Source organism: Salminus brasiliensis, chromosome 1, assembly GCF_030463535.1.
Source record: "Salminus brasiliensis chromosome 1, fSalBra1.hap2, whole genome shotgun sequence".
NCBI lineage: Eukaryota > Metazoa > Chordata > Actinopteri > Characiformes > Bryconidae > Salminus > Salminus brasiliensis.
The window spans coordinates 73744087-73760391 of NC_132878.1; the positions used below are offsets into that span (position 1 = coordinate 73744087).

Sequence of the window (16305 nt, forward strand, 5' to 3'; positions counted from 1 at the left end):
TAAGCCAGTTTGCATAGTTTTCTGTGTGGTTACCTGATCATTTAGACAATATGTCTAACATGCAGTGTTTGATGATACCTCCTCCTTGCTCTATGTAGGACATTTTGTGTAAAGAATTTTGTCAGCCATGGTAGAGACCAAATTTGGGACAAGCTTGGTTACTGGAAGTGACAGAGCATGTGTTCATGTGCAGTGAGGTCAAGCACCATAGTAGTCCATTGTCAGTACCCATCCAACCAGAACCACTGTTTCAAGTCACCTCTCGCCAGAGTGCAGTCATCAACTAACCTTTATCAAGAGTAATTAACTTTTCATTCCACTATTTGTCTGCTCGGCCCCTGGTGATTTAAAAAGGCCACAGGACTGGCTTCATTTTTTCCGCCAGCATGTGTTAAATCACCTGGAGCAAAGTCTTGCCTTATCAATACCCTGGTCCATAAAACACTGCCCAGCCTGCCTGGGTTTCTGACACATGGAGTAAGCATCCCTCGCTGGGATTATGAAATGTTTATTTACAAGGTTATCTATCCTGCTCTGGGCCGCGGGCACAGTTGTGATCTGAGTGATTTACTTCTCCAGTGTCCTCAGATGCATCAGAAAGTTGCCTCAGTGAATCTCTACAGACAACACTTTGGATACTAAAGCCTTTTTTAAGCGTTCTACTGGGACTGTTCAACTAATACTTCCTTAAAGAACCAATTTGATGATCTAAGAATTTCATTAATTCTTTTAATTTTCACACTCATTCCTCATATATATGAATATGATTTGTTTCATTACTTGGAAATGATGCTTCATTACACTTTAATGTATTTATCAAATATATGTCAGGGCCCTTTTATCAATACAGTGTCATTTAAGTCATGAAACATCTTACATCATCTTATCTTACATCAACTAATGTCAAGATATGTTCATGAATATTCAAATACTGCTTTGTGAGTATGTTTAATGAAAGTCTGATTCATGTGTTGTTCCTGTGTTGAAAGCCTTTTCTAATAAATTGTTACCAAACATTATATAATGCAACTAAATACGGAATACTGCTATCAACATGTGTTGGCTGCATTTAGACTAAGGGGGTGTGTAAGATTGTTTTTTTTGACATTGTGAATTCACTTTTTCTTCCTTTGAGGTCTGCTTACAACATTTGTGTGGTTCCTAATACAGTCCTAATTCATTTTAACCTTTAGATTTAAAGTGGCTGTTTCTGATTAGATCAATGAGCTCTTTTCTGAATGACTGTTCTGTATTGAGACTCATTCAAACCCCCCTTGAGAACTGCAGTATGAATGGACGTGGCTAATCTGGTAGGCTGAAGAGGGGGTATTGTGTAAATGAGGTGGGTCTAGTGACAACAGCAAAAACAGAGGCTGCCTTTACAGTATAGTTTCGCGATATGGACTATTTAGACTGGGGGAGTGAACAGTACATTTTTACAACATTTGCAGTGTTTACATATTACTCCAGACTTCTTCATTTCAGTAAAGTGAAGGAAATTGAAGTTAAAGTGAAGTTTTCCATGATCTTGGCCCTTTTAAAAATGCTAGTGTTCTGTGCTCTTACCTGAGATTTTCTGTGGGATATCACAAGAAAGTTTGCTCAGATGAGTGAGACTAAATTGCATCTCAAATTAAGTAAAGGTTCCATGTCCAAATGTTCACCTTATTTTTAGAACTGCTAATGTTAAGTAATAGACCTGTGCCTTTGTAAGGGTGTGCCAACTTCACACCTTCGTGCATCACACGCCATGTTCTTACCAACTCTACAATTACAGGTAGCGTGGCATGGATATAATTTGCATGGTGCCAAAATTAATGATTCATTTGCATTCAGTAGAGTCTCTCTGAGTCTTTTTCACAGCAGGTGTTCACTGTCTGTGCGAATCACTTCATGTTTTCCTTTCTGAGCGGTAGCTAAGGGAGCCGTTTCCTCTGATCAGATCTTTATATAGGAGCATTTGTCTTTGATTCTGCTCTCAACTTACTTTTGACAACACTTGGATAATGGAACCACTGGCAGCGGCTCAATACGGTAGACTATTAACAGAATCAGATGCCTTACATCTCATCAGAATGGGTTTTTCCTATTGGTGGCTACACTTCTGAAGAACATAGCAGAGATGTCAAAAGCCTAGATGGAATCACTAACTTGCCACAGTTGAAACAAAAGTCTGGAACTTAAAGTGTACGTTAATATAGTGGGGTTTTTTTTAAGCATTTTTGGACCATTTATGTTGGCCTGTTTGTAATGAAGCTTTCACAATACATAGAGAGTAGTTGGCAGTTCTGTTTCTCCCAGTATACTGACAGCACGACTCTAGAGGGCATCTGTGAACAAGTCCAAAATGAATAAAGGTGAATGAACCTAAATGGCAGAAACAAAACAATTCAGCACGTTTAAACCAATAATGCTTTCATTTTAATTGCAACATAGAAGAATATATTACATAAAAGAAAATCTATCAGTATCTTGCCCAAAGTCATACCAGTATCTTTCCAGTTTTTGAGACCAGGTTTTGTGCATTGAGGATCAGGCATTACAGCTTATTACTGAGAGCTGAATTATTTACTGAATAAACCCACTGACATTAGCCTTGAAAGTGTTCAGTTGAAAGTGTTCAGATCATATCACAGATATCATAGAAATATTGCATTCTGTTTGTGTTAAGAAAACAAGTCCACATGTAAATATTAATTGCCCAGTAATAAATCACAGCTCTACACACAGCTCCATAGGAATCCATTCACTTTGGATTCTCTCCGTCACACCCTCTACCATCTTACCAACCCAGGAGGACATGGCAGTTTTCCTTACTTGACACTTTTTTTGGTTGAAAAAGATCTTCCATCAGTATATTCCAGACATTTAAAAGAAAGAAATTGAATCATATTCCTGATTATATCTATCTGATGCCCTCTGTTATCTTTAAAAGGCGGCAGTCTTTAAAAAGGTGGTGCGTAAACAAAGCCCTTTCATTTATGCCAGTCAAAGATTTTGTTCAACCCTATCTTGACTAATTTGTCAGTGGTCTATTTAAAGTGTTTGCCCTTTTTTAACAGATAAATATGAGTACTGTCTGAGCTGCATGGTTGGTCAAAATAAAATGGATCTTTAAAATGGAACTGGAAGTGAAATTGGAGCTTTCTGGGTGCTTCTGTGTGTCTATTACTGTATAAAAGAATCTCCATGCTGCTTTTATTGTTGGTTGCGCTGCAGTGCTTTCTAAGCATGCATGGCACACATTTAGGATGCAACTCAGATTGCTACGGAAATGCTTATTGTATCTTCAACAGAGTACCAAAAGGCCACTGAAGTGTGAAGTATATTCATATTCATGTGTTTGCTTGCCCAAATTGTATTTTGAGATTGATCAAATAAAAGACAATGGATTTTAGATTGAGCAAGTGTGACAACAGCATTAAGAAATGCTATTAAAGGAAAATAGTAGAAGAAGCAGTAATTGTTGCGTTTTGCTTTAGCATTCAAGGCTTAGGACAAACAAGCCTGGAAAAGTTTAGAGTGTGTCAGTCCTGCCAGAAGAACCAGGCCATGAGTCCTGAATGGCAGAACCTTGAGTATACTTCAGGATCTATTCTAATCTATTATTAATCGGTCTCTACTTGTGTAGACGTTGTGGGAGTGGGACGTCAGTCTGATCGGCTTGTAGAGAGACTCTGGGCATCTTTCAGTCACTCTTATAAAGACAGAAAGAGAAAAGCCCATAGGCAGCGATGGAGTGCACCATAGCTGCCACGTTAATTTTTCAGGAGCCGGAAGAAAAGGCTCTTTTTCAATCGTTGACATGCCAATCATGTACAGAAAACAGAAGGGCGTGTAGCAGGTATGTTGTTTGTAAGCTGTCCGCATTACAGTTAGGATTTTGCTGAACTTCTTGTTGCCTATTTGAATGATGAATATGCTGTCTTTATGAGTTATTGAACTGCAGAATTAAATTTCTAGCAACTCTTAACTTGAACCTTGCTACATAACACTGACATAGCCATGTCATAAACATGTCATAAAGTTGTCATAACAGATTGTATCCTATAGTTAAACAGTGTCATGTTACCAGTACTGGTAAAAGTCAGTTCATCAAACACTGTAGCACCTGTCATCTGTAGCACATCCTGGTGATTGTGATGAGACCTGGTGATTGTTACAGCATATGACATCTGTTTTGACATGTTTATGGCTTTATGTCAGTGTTGAATCATGAAGAAAGCCATGTTTCATCGATAGATTTATAACAGTGGGCAAAAAAGGTTAATATGTGTAAATTATCATAATTTGCAACCAAGACAGTAAGCTCTATGTTTCTGTGGACTGCCATAACCAGTATGAAAGCTTAGTCACAGTCTACAGATTACATCACGTGACAATCAACCAAGAACACCACACACCATTATGGAGCTAGTATAAAATAATAAATAATTGGCTAAATAATAAAGGTTTTTAGAATGGCCTCTATTTATAATGGATGTGGAGGTGTATGCCACACTTTGTTGTAATTTAGATTATACAAGTGATTCTTTAAGTAATTCTGTAGAGGAACCAAACAAATTTGGAGGTAGGTTAGATAAGGCCTACATTTTGATTGATACCCCTAACACTTTAACTGCCATATATATGACTTTGCTCTACTCGAATCAAGTGTTATTTGGATCGTGTACATCATGTAGGCTGTCGTTGCACTTAGCATTCTTTTTTAAAATGAACGTCCTAGGGGGTGGATCTGGGAGGGCGGTGGGACTTTTTGGGGTTTTTTTGCAGTAAGAATGGGAAAATGGAAGGAGAAAAAATGGCTTTTTTATATACTGTACTTGCATCTTCCTTCAAACAAAAGGAACTGCCTGAAAAAACATAATGGACTTCTGTGGCATCCCACAAAGAACCCTTTTGGCTCCTTTTGTTAGGAGTGTAGATGATACTGTGCCAGTTTAAAAAGCTCATTTGAGGTAATGGGCCACATTACACATGGACCGATTTATAATGGAAAATGCAACACTGTGACTGACTGAAAAGATTGTTGTAATTAATCAGGTTTTCTATGGCATTACACAGAGAACCCTGATTGCCACTTTTATCGAAGAACTATGAATACCCTGTATTTTTACAGTGTTGTTTTTATGGATTTTAAAGAGGTCTTCCAAGTTTTGTTCAAATTCCAAATTTTTATTATGGTTTAGTTAGACCTGTTTTTTTTGTTTTACCTTTTTTAAAGCTAATTACTGTAACAGTTTTATCCTATAAATCTCTTATTACTCACTAATAACCAAAAACATCTGTCGATTACTCCAATACTAACACAGTCAACAATGACCATTCTAGATCATTTGTTCCTTCTAGGCTCATTCTGTTCACTATAATGAGCTATTTTTCTTCTTTCCAACAAGACTAATACACACACACACCCACGCACAAACACACAGGTTAAGAAATGTGGATGTGAAATCATGGCTTATATGATGAAATTCAATGCCATTGTCGTCAGCCCTTCAGCGAGCTTAACTGAGATTATGTTTGTCTTGACGTGAGCTTAATGATCGCTCTTTGCTGTCACCCCTGCAGCACCCGTTCGATTTTCACCTGAATTATTTTTTTGTTTCATCCATCCGTGAAAGCCTGGCCCTGCTTTTCATTCAAATGACACTAAAAAATAAACTCTTATTGGATTCTGCTTTGAATGCTTGGTTCAAATTGAATAGAAGACTTAACAATTTCGTTCCCCATGTCCCTGTGATGAAGGTAAAAAAAAAAACACTTCTACACATCAAAGGAACAGCGTTTCTCTCAAAATACCTTGTTTAAAATCACTAATGTATTCAGTGGAGAAACACAGTTGGAAAATTCATGTTTGCAACCACCTGCTATCGTCTTGAGAGCAAATCCCTCACCGACTGTGTTTAGTTCAGCTGGTAAAGAAAAATAAAAGTAAATAAATAAATAAAAAAACTTTCTGTGAAGTATTCTGAATACTGTGGACTATGATTTAAACATCAAGCATAGTGTTTCAGAATAGGAAACATACATTTTGATGTTTATATCCAAAACATCCCAAACCTCGTTCCTGAAGCTTTTTACAGTTGTGTGTTTTATGACAGAAGAACCAAACTCATCAGTCCGCTACACTCAGGCACTGAAATAGCTCATAGAACATAGACTCATACAATTGGCTTACCAATACAACAGACTCTTTAAACCTTACGAAAGCACCAGACTGATGATCTATCAGGAAAAAGGCTAATATAGAGTACAGTGGCCATTTAAGAGCTATTTTTGGCCCTTTGTAAATTGATGTCCCTTTTCTCAAGTGTTTTCATCTTTTTGGAAGCCCCTGTGGCTTCTTCCTGTCAGAGATAAGACTGGAACCTCTGCTCCACATTTTGTTTTTAAGGTGAGATCTAGTTGTGTTTTAACTGATATGATTTTTTGGTGTTTAATTAGCAGTGATTTTTGGTTGGTGCAAAATTGTCTATGCGTTGGCCATACAATCAGGTGGCCGAGAGTTTAATCCACAGCCATCTGTGAGCTTTAACTAGTCTTGCTGTCTTGGGTGGTCCTCCCTAACCCCTCCATCACTCAGCACGATGCTAGCAGTGCAGATGTCTGTTAGCTGATGTAAACTGGAAGTTGGTATTCTCATCCAAGTGTGTTGTAGCCAAAATACCTAGATGTGGTTTTACATGCCCACTTACAGCCCTGTGATTTAACTGTTTTCCCTTTTTTGTGAGCTCATGAATAATTTGATGAGCTCTGTTTTGATTGTTTGTTTTTTTTCATTGAGGGACTTTGATGGATAATACATGAACAACTTTTTTCTGATTATTTTTTGTAATTATTAATGCACCATTAATAGTTAGGCCTGAAACATATCTCAAGCAAAAATGAAACGTAAACAAATTCGAGCTATGTAGACTGGGATTTGGGAGTGATTGAGCGCTCACAAGCGCAAACTACATTCAACAAGTTGTCTTGTACCCATAATGTGCTTTTTTTCCAGTCAGCTGTCATGGCGGACCACTTTAGATGTTGATTAGTCCTCTGTTACCCCCCTGAGTACTGAGTGTTTTAACCACCACGGTAATGTAAGAACCTGCGTAAAGTTTGTACGGCAGGACCGTGGATTTGCTGAGCATTGGCAGAGCATTGTCATTTCTGTTTGCCTCCTTGCATTGAGTATATATCTGGCCTTAGTGTAGGCATGCAGGCTACCACAGTGGGTCCTACCAGATAGCGCTGCTCTCTTCTCAGCGGGGTGTGTGGTTAGCCTGGCGGGCGGAGTGACCTCATCTGGAATGATTAAGCCAAATATTTTCTAAACCCAAAGTGGCATTTCTGGTTCTGAGACTGTTCAGACATGTCTGCACATAGTGGCCCACTTTTCAGCCCTCTTTCCCTAAGGTGTCGGAATATGAAGACAATGAGTTGTGTTTATACCAAACAGTTCTACTTTGGTTTCATCTGACCGTAAGACATTCTCCCAATACTCTTCCGGAACATATAAATGCTCTCTAGCAAACTTCAGACGTTCCCGGATATGTACTGGCTTAAGCAGGGGAACACGTCTGGCACTGCAAGATCTGAGTCCCTGATGGTGTAGTCCCAGCTTTCTGCAGGTCAATCACTAGGTCCCCCCGTGTGGTTCTGGGATTTTTGCTCACCGTTCTTTTGATCATTTTGACCCCACGGGCTGATCTTGCGTGGGGCCCCTGATCGAGGGAGATTAGCAGTGGTCTTGTAGGTCTTCCATTTTCTTATTATTGCTCCCACAGTAGATTTCTTCACACCAAGCTGCTTGCTTGCTATCTTCCCAGACTGGTGCAGGTCTACAATTTTGTTTCTGGTGTGTGTGTGTATATATATATATATATATATATATATATATATATATATTTTTTTTTTTTTTTTTTTTTTTTTTTTTTTTTTACTATATTAACTATAGGACTACATGTAAAAACATAAAAACATAGCTATTTCTACCATTAAGGTGTCAAATTGTTCTAATTATTTTGATTGTAATAATTGTAATAAATGTGTTCAAACAAGTGATTAAAAAGCATTTTTTATTCTGTATGTGTGCAAACTATTAAAAAAACCTATGGACAGGAAAATGTTTTACATTCCAGTCACACTCTATCATTACATTGATTTAAAACAACAATAATAAGCACTTACTGAACAGCACTTTGAATGCAAACACAGTCTCTCGCTGAAAAAATCTGCCCTCAAATCAAGTAATCGATGACAATCACACTGTTTTCGCAAATATGTGTATAGAATAAAATCTGACTATATTTACAGCCCATATGGTATATTTAGCATTTAAGGCATTTAGCAGATGCTCTTATCCAGAGCGACTTACACAAGTGCTTTGCTATGTACCCAAGAAAAAACTCAGCTAGTTTAAATAGACCAAATATTTAAAGGTATCTCTAGGTTTAGACACTACTAAACACAAGTTAGTAAGGAGACCACTCTGCTATTCGCCCAAGTATTCTCGGAAGAGGAGGGTCTTCAGTCTGCGTTTGAAGACAGCGAGCGACTCTGCCATTCGGACACCCAGGGGAAGTTCGTTCTACCACTTTGGTGTCAGGACAGAAAAAAGCCTGGACGCTTGTCTTCCATGGATTTTGAGGGATGGCGGGTCGAGCCGAGCCGTACTTGAAGCTCGAAGGGCTCTAGGTGCGGATCGGCTTTTGACCATTGCCATCAAGTACGGAGGGGCTGGCCCGTTCTTGGCTTTGTAGACAAGAGTCAGGGTTTAGAATCTGATGCGGGAAGCAGCTACAGGAAGCCAGTGAGGAATACGCAGCAGTGGAGTGACGTGGCTGAATTTAGAAACGTTGAAGACGACCCGTGCCGCTACATTCAGGATAAGTTGCAGGGCTCTGATGGTGTGCCTGAAGAGAGTTGCAGTAGTCAAGTCTCGAAGTGACGAGAGACTGAACGAGCACCTGGGCGGCCTCTCTAGAGAGGAAGGGTCGAATTCTCTGGATTTTGTACAGGAGAAATCTGCATGACCGAGTTAAACCGAGTGTAAATTCACTAAGCAATTAAATATTGTATACATATGAATAGTATAGCAAAGCTGCAGTAGCAATTTGCAGGGACACTTCTATGGTTAAGAAGGTGATTCATAGCTGCATTTAGCAGATGCTTTTATCCAGAGTGACTTACAAAAGTGCTTTGCTATTTACCCAAGAAAAACCTCAGCAAGTTTGAATAGACAGAAAATTCAAAGATACCTCTGAAATACCTGAAATATTAAAAACAAACTCTGTTGTGGACAAACAAATACCATCATCTGCCATTTTAAAATGTGTTAAAGAGTCAAAACTGACATTTGCTTGCTTCCCCCCTCCCTTGTACTACCTGCAGCTATGAACTCTGTGGCATGAATTTACCTTCACTACCATTCACCTTGAGGGGACGGGACCCGCAGTGTGATGATGACTCTGACAGGACAAGCTGACCTTCATACCAAATGATTAGTGCCTCTGTGAACAGCGCGAGGGGACCATTACTGTCAGCCTGGTCATGATCTACAACAATCTATTTGTTTTTATTTCCATGTGTTGGCACCTGCTGAGATGGAAATTCCATCACACTGTGTGCTCTTTTAATGCATCTGCAATGAGGGTTTCAGCATAACACCTCCGCATGTTAATAAAGCATGTTAAGGGTAGTTGTTTTGGAATGACTGAGCCTTTTTTTCCCCGACTTTGTTCCTGAAATGACCCTAAATGACCGTAGCTCTGCAACTACAAGGTCCTATACTCTCAGTCTGTGGCTGGAAAACACCAAGAAGATGTTTCAGCACAATGTCCCTGCATTCTGCTCTTCCTTCTTAAGGGCAGCTGTAGGAAATGCTCTGTCTTTAAGAGGAATTCCATCAGTCTGTCAAAGGTCCTGCATAATTCAGTTGTTAAGATGTAAGCAGTCATTCTGAGTGGGTTTATAGTGGGTTTATAGACCATCTGAATTGTTCATAGTGATGGGTGGTGAATGGACATAAGACATTCACTGGTTGTTTTGCATAGTAAATAAAATGGTCATATATGGGTTTTCCGTGTCGTTGCAGCCGCGATCCGGGCGTGTGCAGACGGAGGAGCCAACCATCTCTATCGGCTCACTGACGGTCAGCAGGAATGGTAAGCCAGTTTGGTTCCTTATTAACTCCTCTAAAGGCTGGGGCCTTGGGCAGCCGCTGCTGAGCGGAGATGGATCTGGTGCTGTCAAGGTCCTGATGTCATGGCGCACATTAGAGCACTCTCAGGAAGGGTAAACTCATAGGGCTTTGCTGCGGGAGCCGACCTGCCAGACTGCTTTTTGTAGCTTCAGCTCCAGATCCATCACCTGTTGTCATTCACTGACAGGCCAAATTCATCTCCACACCCCTTTTTAAATTGGCGCCCCACTTGTCAATTGTTTTCTTCTCTTCTGAGGCCCTGTGGCTCCATTCTGCCAGTAATAAGACTGAAATCTTAGCTCCCAAATTGAGAAGTGTAGGAACATGTGTGAGAGCGTATTTTACATGTGTTTTTGTTTGATTTTAGGCACAACTGTAATAGTCAAGCATCTTGAAAAGCCAACGTTCATAGAAATAATAGAAAACCCTGAGAAGTCACAATTATTACTGGCAATAAGAAATGCATGGCATAATTTGATGTTGATGATTTCTCACTCATTGCTCAATGAAACTGAGAAATAACTTTGAATGGAAAATGCAGATTCTAAATGTAATTTAATACAAAATAATAATTAATTATGATTCGAAATGGAGTTATGCATGTATGTTAATAAGTAATTACATAGCAAAATGAAAGTCATAATTCTTGACTTTGATGGGATTAGATTCAAGGGTTAAATGTCTTCCAAAGTTTTGAGGAAAACAAAGTAAAATAAAGAAACTTTTACAGATTTACACCTGGCTGAATTTTGACTGACCACTTGTTTAGAATTCCTGACTGTTTGGGCAAAGGGCACATTTAACAATAGTAATTAGTTACACACACACACACACACACACACACACACACACATATATATGTGTGTGTGTGTGTGTGTGTGTGTGTGTGTGTGTGTGTAAATGTAGGGAAGCAGGTCAGTCTACAACCAGCATCAAACCAGACTGGAGAATTAGTTGTTCAGACTCATAAAAGCACATGTAAAACTTACAGAAATAATGTGAAAATATACAATATACTTGTGAAATGTACTGGAATATGACCACTTAAACTTCAGCAGTTAAACTTTAAACAAAACAAACTGTGGAAAAAAAACAATCATTTGAAATAGTTCAGCGCATTTTGTCCAACATGTAGCAACATGCTTTTAGTCTCCAAAAGAGCTGTGTTCTTGTAATAGAGGACACGCAGTATTTAAAGGGAATCAAAACAGTGTGAGATGCATTCATAAGGGACCTAATGATCCGTTGAGCACATTAGCGGCAAGGTTCGCTTAGAGCAAGCTCCTCAAAAAATCCATGTCGTTCTTATCAGCTCGCTGCAGCGCTGCCAAAGACGCCTCAAAGGATGCTCCCGAAAACAAACCACGTTTTGAATATGTGCGCGTGGCCGCTCTCCTTGCGTGTCACCATCCATCAAATCACTTGTACCTGTCAAAGTTCAATTCCTCTGATGCCTCCATCATCAGTAAATGTTCCTTCGAGCTGTCATAACTGCGCCTTCACTTTTTTCTTTGACAGTTAGCCATGTGCACAGTCTCCATCGCGTCGTCACTGGCTGGACTGGGAAAGGGGGTTTTGTTGTGATTGAACAGTTCTGAAGAGTAAACAAAAGCCTCCATTGTGGGGGATAATGTGGAAATGGAGGAGAGGCTCTTTTGGAACGAATCAGCTTCACTCCAAGCAGAATTGCTCTTTAGGGGAGGAAAGCGCAATCAGAGATGGTCGAGATCAAGCGGGTTTCGGACCCCCTCTCCAAAGCACAATGTGCTGCTAATTGCACTTGTAAATCAAGCTACTCTCGAGCCATTGTTTTGCATGCACACGAGGAGTGGTTGATTTGTTTTGTCTGTCGTTAGCATGTGTTCCCACCAGTCCCCGCCACGATGGAGAATGCGTAATGGCCTTTTGTGAGACTAGGCGACCCCTAACCTTGCCCAATTATAGCCAGCCACAGTGATTATGTGCGAATGCAGACTGACGGCGAGGGAAATCTTCAATGGTTTCTGCTCTTGGACTGAGCCGTATCCTATCATTATCTCACATTGCTTTAAATGTAATTAATGCAGTGACCTTTCTCTGTGCTCTTTGATTAGTTTTAGAGTGCCGGGCTTTATTGGAGTAGGAGCTGTAAACACTGTATTACTGCGGCCTGCTAAAACGTGCCTGGATGCTCAATGTGCCTTTAGCGAATGGAGTGTTCTGTTAAAGGTCCCAAATCATAGAAAATGCACTTTTAGTTTCACTTTTATAATTTTTTAAAAAATAGATTTTGATGTGATATGTCACTTTCCAGTCTATACGGTCCACTTATGAAAATTAAGCTGAAATAACAGTTTTAAAGTGATATCACAAAAAAATTACATTAGCATATTTACATTTACCTGTTCGGCCTATAGCAGTATAGCCCCACCCATTCAAATTAAAACTGAAAAGTGTTTCAGCCTAAACTGCTTTTTGAATAAGTTGCAGTCCAGGGTAGTTTATCAGTAAGGTAATTTATCAGTCTTAAAGGCACACAAACAAAAAACAGACTGATTAAGGTTGGAAATGTGTCACGTATTTGGAAATTCTAAATAATGTTTTATGATAAATCAATGACATTTTTTAAGTGGACTTTGGAGGAGAGGGGCCACAAGAAAATGTGACACAATAATAGGCTTTTTAGACGGTGTATACACTGTATGCAGATTTTTTTGCCACTGTAAGGTAGAAACATTGTGTTACTACACTGCACATCAGTGTTAAAGTTAAGTATTCTGGTATTGTAATGACATTTCAAATTTCACACTCTCTCTCAGAGATATGCTAAGTTAATGTGGCCTGATGCAAAAAGTGTTAAAATAGCGCTAGCACAAAAAGTGTGCTGTTAATTAACACATCGTTTTGTTAGTGATCCAAGATTATTCACTAAAAATTGCTTAGAGAGTAACGTTATAAATATTTTAGCACATATGAATGTTTTATTAAAGTAACACTGACAAATGAGTGAACATACCTAAAAGTTGCTGTTCGATCTCTGAATTAGATCCATTCTGTTGGAAGACGGGCAAGAGCTCCTATCTGGTTTAATTAACTCGGCACAGAAAGTGGGAAGCTATAAATGAAACGTGCTGCATAAGGAACGCTAAAACATTAGAGGGTAATATCCTATCAGACGGTGTTCAGATGACCTAGTCAAAAATCCAATGTATTATTTTATTGCATTCTGTTCATTCAGTAATGAGTCTGTATATCATCTTTGTGCACTCTCATTCTTACTCCCATCTTCCTCCAAATGCTATCCTGTTACAAAATCCATAACATCAGGCATTTTGCATGTAGAGATATTGTGGCTTACACCATGTTCCCTGAATTATTTATGTTGTATTGCACCATGTTACCCCAGATCCAGCTTTATTTAACATTAATTGGAGAGTGATACATTATTATTATAATAAGTTCATCTTAATGTATCCTCTTTAATATTTTATATCTCCATATTGTAATATTGTTATATCATGTGACTCTAACCTTAATTCTGAAACTGACCTGCAAACGTGGACAATTGAATCATATTTTATGTTCTGAATTGTTGTTTGGTGCAGGCTTGTTGTTGATTTGACTCTTTTTCAGTGACCTTTGCTGATTGGGAAGGAGCTTCTCATCAATCTGAAGGCAAAATCAAAACCTTATTGTCTGGTTTGATGATTAAGAAGCTCTAAGCCAGCAATTCTCAAGCATTTCAGATTAGATGACCCATGGTTGGAAAATTTAAGAGCTTACAGATGTGTGTCAAAGTGTGTGCTTTGTTTTATAATAACCATGTATAGCTGTATAGTGGGTGTAGTGTGGGGAGAATACATATATATATAACACAAGTTGCTGCAGTTCTTCGTTTAATAGCTAGAAGGCAATATGGGCCTCACTCACCACCGCAGAAGTCTATTGAAGTCAGTGTTGAACTTTAAGTGCTGAATGTTGCCAGCCAGGGTTTTTTTTTTTTTTTTTGTTTGTTTGTTTATTTATTTATTTATTACCATATCTGACTCACCTTCATGGGCAAAGAAGTAGAGTAAGAGTAAGGGGACTTTAAACACTGCTTACCAGATATCCCTTTTGAGAGTACTTCACTCCACCCAGTACAGTGAGTATCAGCAGAGCTAGCAAACACTGCTAATGACACTGAGCTAAACAGTGTAGTTTTGCATGTGTCAGAGTCGCAGATGCTCATGAGGTCCACAGTGTTGTAAATGTGGTTGATTCCAAAAAGCCAAGTATATTTCATCCTAAGAGACAAAGCACAGGACATTACAAAAACAAATGTATAATGGTATGTTATTAAGTTTGACAGAAAGGTTATTGTGGCATCCAGCCCTGCTTAGGTTTGGGTTTCTACATTTGAATTGCTCTGTAAATGATAAGTCTTTCATCACTAGAAAAAACATGATAGCTGTACAAAGGAGCCTTCAAAATAGGACAGTCTGGTCGCACTGCCGTGACGTAATCGGTATTTGGAAAAGTTCGAGCTCGTTTAGGTAACATTTTAGGTTACATTTTGGGTATTGTATGAGTTATAATCTTATTCATATGATTTCCTTTTCAACATAGTAATTATTGACATTTATTCATACAAACTTACATATATTTATATACACGCAAACAGGCACACAAACATTATATATATATATATATATATATATATATATATATATATATATATATACGCTGTCTACATCCACACACAGATTTTCTTAGATACTACAAAGAAAAACGGTTGGGAAGCATTGTTGTAAAGAAATGAAAGTCTCTCAGATTGGGAATGGACACCCTTTTTGTGTGCTGTTTAAATAATCTTTACAGGACTGTTGCTGAAAATAGCCAGATTCAATATGAACAGCAATGGAATTCCCTATAATGAGCTTGAAATGAAAAAGTTGCGTGCTGAAATGTGATCCCAGGTGTTGGCCGGAAAGTTTTCTATATAGCTGCTCTGCTGCGTCTTTCTTTTGGCAGGTGAGTAACAAAGAAAAACAAGCAAGCCGAAGCCAGTGTCTCTGATTCTGTCTGTTTGTGCCGTGACAAAAAGCATCAACCATCAGAAGCGACAGATGTTCTGGTCACGCTCTTAAGCCTTATTTCAGTCCGATCTCTTGGAACGGCTCCATTTCGATATCGTAATTTGGGCTGCTCCGCCTCAAATTGAGTTCGTTTACAGGGGCGGTCCTGTCTTCACATTACTATTAACCTTAAGTGACACTTTAATTTGAATGGGAGAAAGGCATGTTTGGACTCCAATTGGAGGTTCGCGGGCATTCAGAGGGAAGTGTCATTTGCTGCTAAAATGTCAAGAGGAAAGGTCTCATTTAACTCCACTTTAAAGTGGCCACTGACCTGTCTGAGCTGAAGGTTATTTATGTTGTCTCATCCAGCTGTGAGATGAGAAGGGCAATACACAAGGAAAGAGTCTTATCACACTACAGCTGCTTCAAAACAACCAACTGTTTAACCATATGGTTCTGAACCAGTACCAATAAGGTGAAAGACCTTATGGGAAATCAGTGATGCAGTGATTTACCAGTTGAAATCTCTTACTTGCTCTAATACATATTATAAAGAGTCTCTTATTAGTATTGGATTGTAGACTAGGGAAAACCCTTACACTGATGTAAATGCTTTGAATGGCATTAAGTGTACTTTTCTGGCTAGTGGTTCTGATCTAGGTGCACAGGGAATTGACAAAATAACAGAAACACCCTATAAAAAGGCAGCTGTGCAGTCCATGAGGTATCTAACGTGGTTCCAAATAGGCCAAATAATCAATGGCCAAATTACACTGGTCAAAAAAGCCTTTGTAAAGGGATCATTTAGGATATGCTTTATTGGCAAAGAAAAAGAGAGTGCTTGCAAATTCCATCTTCAAAATGTTCAAAAATTTAATGAACACTATTTTGAACCCATATTGTGCACTTTACCCAGGTACAAGGGTTTTGCAGAGCTGCTGTTTGGAAGCATCTGATATCCCTGACTAACATACAAAGATCTCATAACCTAGCGCAAGGACTGCAAAACCTGGACCAACTGAGCAGTGAAAAGGAATATGGTCCGTTATGAGTCGTCTTTCTCATTCCCCCTAC

General features: G+C 38.9%; 1 protein-coding gene across 2 annotated transcripts in view; it reads left to right on the plus strand.

Moving 5' to 3' along the window:
• The window catches only part of tpk1 (thiamin pyrophosphokinase 1), a 96755-nt gene that overhangs the window by 21251 nt on the left and 59199 nt on the right, over positions 1-16305 (plus strand). For both annotated transcript variants that reach the window (XM_072688822.1, XM_072688823.1), the window contains one exon: positions 10085-10154. In XM_072688822.1, the coding sequence (XP_072544923.1) occupies positions 10085-10154 (70 nt within the window). The remainder of the gene's footprint in view (positions 1-10084; positions 10155-16305) is intronic.